This window comes from Aptenodytes forsteri, unplaced genomic scaffold, assembly GCF_000699145.1.
Source record: "Aptenodytes forsteri isolate BGI_AS27 unplaced genomic scaffold, ASM69914v1 Scaffold113, whole genome shotgun sequence".
NCBI lineage: Eukaryota > Metazoa > Chordata > Aves > Sphenisciformes > Spheniscidae > Aptenodytes > Aptenodytes forsteri.
The window spans coordinates 716,227-720,751 of NW_008795032.1; the positions used below are offsets into that span (position 1 = coordinate 716,227).

The 4,525-nt window shown below is 55.6% G+C and overlaps 2 protein-coding genes across 2 annotated transcripts in view; one reads left to right on the forward strand and one right to left on the reverse strand.

Moving 5' to 3' along the window:
- The window catches only part of B2M (beta-2-microglobulin), a 19,666-nt gene that overhangs the window by 3,136 nt on the left and 12,005 nt on the right, over nucleotides 1-4,525 (forward strand). The gene's annotated exons all lie outside the window — the stretch shown is intronic.
- PATL2 (PAT1 homolog 2) overlaps nucleotides 3,821-4,525 on the reverse strand; it is a 6,555-nt gene continuing 5,850 nt past the window's right edge. Inside the window, exons 17-18 of the mRNA XM_019471274.1 lie at nucleotides 4,287-4,436; nucleotides 3,821-3,881 (exon numbers count right to left, since the gene is read on the reverse strand). Coding sequence (XP_019326819.1) covers nucleotides 3,842-3,881; nucleotides 4,287-4,436 — 190 coding nt within the window. The 3' untranslated portion in view covers nucleotides 3,821-3,841. The remainder of the gene's footprint in view (nucleotides 3,882-4,286; nucleotides 4,437-4,525) is intronic.

Below are 4,525 nucleotides of genomic sequence, written 5' to 3' on the forward strand. Positions count from 1 at the left end.
CTGAGATGGCCGCGACCCCTCAGCGCCCGGCCGGCACAGCAGCATCCCCTCAGCGCCCCGGCTGAGATGGCCACGGTCCCCTCAGCGCCCCGGCTGAGATGGCCGCGTCCCCTCAGCACCTGGCCGGCCCAGCCGCGTCCCCTCAGCCCCTGGCTGAGATGGCCACGGTCCCCTCAGCAACCCAACGGAGATGGTCGTGGTCCCCTCGATGCCCCAACCAAGACGGCCGTGGTCCCCTCAGCACCCCAATCAAGATGGTCACGGTCCCATCAATGCCCCAACCAAGACGGCCGTGGTCCCCTCTGATACCAGCGTAGTTTAAACATAACCTTATGTAAATATGCTCTAGTTGTTGTAGCTTTAGCTATCGTGCGGAGCATTCACGAGGTCAAGGATGGAATTTTGTAACAGGAACTTATCTTGGAATAACAACCACAAGGACTTGAGCAATTAAGGATGTATAGAATGCTTACAAAGCCTTTGGAAAAATAGCATCCGTAGTGGCATCCTGAAGTTAACTGCGCCTTGGAATGAGTAGGGGCCACCTACCCAAACGACCACCGATGACCACTCGGGACCCCCGCGCATGCTTAGTATAGTTTTGCAACGTTAGCAATATGTAAATGTAGTAGATAAGAAGGGTCAATGTGATGCATATGCCATACTAATGAATTATGCAGACTTGAGTCTATAAATATGCTAAGTTTTCTGCTTAACCTTACACTCGATTTGGGGAACTTCCCCCGAGTGTCCGATTCTGCGCACTATCGAATAAAGCAATGTCTCCTTCCTCAACATAGTCTTTTCTCTGCATTTCAGGAGTTAGAGTAAAATGATAGCACCTCCACTGAGGCGACCCAGCTGAGACGGCCATTGACCCCTCGATGCCCTAACCCATACGCCCTGGTGCCTTTGATGTCCCAACCAAGATGGCCACAGACCCTCCGTGCCCCAGCCAAGATGCCTGTGGTCCCTTCAACACTCCTATCATGACAGCCACCCTCCCTTGAGTACCCAAACCGAGGTGGCCATGGTCCCCCTCAGTGCCCTGACCAAGATGGCTGCAGTCCCCTCAACACCTCGACCAGGGACAGCTGCCGTCCCCTCCACACCCTGACTGGGATGGCCGCCTGTTCAGCTCAAGGGTTTTTGGGAGGAGCCCAAGAGAACCCCAACGACACTGCTATAAACCACCTTGAACCTTCCCTCTCCCCACATTTGATTCCTCCCCTAAACAGCTGGTAATAAGTCTTGTGCAAGCCCAAAACGCTCTTCCCTGCATCCCAGTATGAGTCCCATACCCCGCCAAGACATCCCAGGATGAGCCCCATACCCTAAGGACATCCCAGGATGAGTCCCATATCCCTAAGACAGTGACTCCCCATGGTCCAGCTGCTCACTCGTGGTGATGGGTCACCACCACCCCACATGGCTGGTGGCTCTTTCGGGACAGTACGAGGAGGAGCCGGGCAGGGCAGTAGGTAAAGCAGAGCCAGGTGAGACACCCTGGACTTTCATCAGCTTTAGGGTTAAGGGAGAAGATCCCAATGCAGACGGGGTCCCTGAGCTGCTGGACACCCCTCAGCTGGATTAATTCACTGGGTGGTGCCCCAGGGAGAGGGTCTCTTTCTCCTGGCAGGAAGCACCAAGGGGGCTGCTGCGTGGTGTGGGTCCCTCGGTTGTGGGAGAGTAACCAAAAGAGATGGATTTTCCTTCTTTTGTCTCAGCTGTTTCCTGCAGCGAAGCAGCAAAGTCCGGTAAAGACCTCCAACCCTTCTACGTTGGAACATTTGGTTTTGTACGTGATTGCGACCATGTCGCACTTTCCTCCTCCATCCCCGCTGGCTCTCAGGTGAGGAGCGCTCTCGCTAGGTCTGCGCTCTGCTCCGTTGCAAACCGAAAACATAACATGGCTTATCCTTATCTTGAAGAACTCGCTGGTGTCCTCCTCTCTTCCTACAAATCAGCGAGCAGCTGCTAGTTCCCTTCTGTCTGAAATTGTCTCTAGGGTTTGTAGTGGCAAGGTCCCTCCTTTTGCTTACACGGGGGTCACCATGCAGGTACTGTCCCAGATTGCCTCTGTGGGTTAAAACTACGGGTTTCACCCCAATGACAACCTGCCAGTGTCACTCTTTTGAAGTGACATAGCTGTGGATGGCTAGGGATGCGTAGGGATGAACATAGCTGTCCCAAATAAGAACTTTCCAACAATGAAGTGTGAGGAGCAAGTGGAGAAGGCTTTGAACCTGCTTTTGGCAAACCTGATTTTGAGGGCAGAGGAAAGACTGAGGCTGTAGGACAACCAAGATGAGCAGGAGAGGCATCGGGATGACAAAAGCAGCTGCCAGAATGATCTGGAGCTCCTTCCAGCTGGACCTTGCACCCTTTTAGATGATTGACAGCCTACACCTCGCCTCTAGCACAAAAGGCAGGAGCCCGCCCTAGGCCCTGCATCACATCTGCGGCATCTGTCTCTGCACAGCTGTATTCAGGCATCACAGTTGCTCCTCCGAAGTGCGTTTCAGAAGCTGAGATGCGAGCTGTCTTGGTAAGCCGTGGAGATAAATCCCACCCAGCCGCTCAGCCATACCGGTCACATCCTTATTTTCTGCAAATTCTCCATGTGCATTAGTTTGACCTCTGGAGGATGTCAGTTTAAAGGAATAGTTTCATCTGCTCTCGTCTACATGGGGTTGGAGCTTGGGCAGATACGATAGCCACCAGTCTGAGGATGAGACAACTTTCTGGTGCAAACCTCTTTTGAACACACACCAGGCTTTGGCTGTTAAGTTTAGACCTCTGGATGGGCATCCAGGTGCTCAGGCACAGGCGTCCTAGGCTCCGATGTCCCACAGGGTTAGGGGAAATCCCACCATATACCCCTGCAAGCCAGGCAGGAGCCGCAAAGATTTCTACAGTGAGACCAGATGCTGCACCTAGGCACCCCCTCAGCCCTAGATGCAGGAGTGAGGGTAGTCATGGTCAGCTAAAGTGGCTCAAGAAAAGGTGCTTCAAGGTACTTCGTCACGACCATGCCTGCAAGCCTTTAGACTAATTAGCCTTTGAGAGCTCAGCAGAGAGAAGAGGCACTTTATTACCCACCCATGTATGTTCAAGATCCCCCGTATCCTCCCCAGGTGCACCCAGATGTGTCCTCCTGCATGCACTGATCTTTCCTTTCCCCTCAGGGCAAGCTCTCACCCCATATTCCCCACCACATCCATTTTCTTCCAGCCCATTCCTCTCCCTGGGAGCTCAATTCCCCTCTGTCCCCAGCCACATGGGTCCCTCTGATCCCCTCCGCTTCCTTCGGAACACATTGCCTTCTCCTCCATCCCCCTTTATCCTCTTTTTGGGTCCTCTGTGCATCCTTCCCTGCTTCTCCTTCCCCTTTACTACGCACTCAGATCCCCACCATCCCCGACCAGGGGTCTCCATGCCCAGGCGATGCCTCCAGGACCCCTGTGCTTACAGCAGAAGCTGCCCATAGGAGCCGGAGGAGCTCATTAATCACCTTTTTATTTTATTTCAAGTGCTGTACAGAAAGTCACTCACCCCCAGGTGCTCCCAGCGCCCCTCTGCAGACCCCACCTCGACACCTGCCGTGATCTGGCGCTCACTGCTGCTGGGTGCGAGGCCAAAATAAGTTACCCGCCTCCCCGTGCTGTGCTCCCAGGCACCGGGGCAGGTCGGCATCAGCCCTCGAGCGCCGGCCCTGCCAGTGCCCGGTTCACCCAGAGTGCCCCGCACCAGGGTAAGTGTATGCTTCGAAACTCAAAGTCACAGGCCCTGCCCGTTCCTGACACCGCTGGCCCCGGCTCCCATCCCCAGTTCCCAGGGCTCAGCACGGCATGGCAGCCTCCGACGGCAGCGGGGAGCACCTGTGGAGAAAGGACGAGGTTGGAGCATCAGGTTGTCACACTCGTGCTGCCGGCAGCTGCCTGGAGCCTGCCTGCCCAACCACCCCAGGGTGCCCTAGAGCTGCTGGCTAAATTGCTGGGGGGATCCCCCTGACTTTTTGCCCCCCATTTTGATTCATCCCATGGGGATGTGCCATCAAGGTGTGGTGAACCTGATGCAAACACAAAACCCAGCGCCAGCCAGCATGGTCCCGGGACGGCTAAGAACAGGGGCAAAGCCATAAGGATCAGCTCAGCCCAGTGGAGGTTTGGAGACTTGCGCCCAGTGAGGTCCCCAAGGGGACAGAAGCAGTGAGCCCCCGATGCCGCCTGCTGCATCTGAGGGATCCCTGGCAGAAGCAGGGAGCCGTGCCACGCAGTACTCACTCCATCTTGGCTTCCAGGTGGTGGACGGTCTGCTTGTCCAGGTAGCGGCAGAAGAGAGAGAGAAGGTTGCTGGGCAAGAAGAGAGGCTCCACCAGCGAGGCCTTGGGCACTTGTGACAGCTCCCGGGCGACCAGGAATACCGTGTCTGTCCTGGGGGCATCAATGCAGGGGGTTGAGCGCCCCACCGGCTAGCGAACCCCAACCCCGTTGTTTGCACAGCCCCTCACCACGTCTCAAGT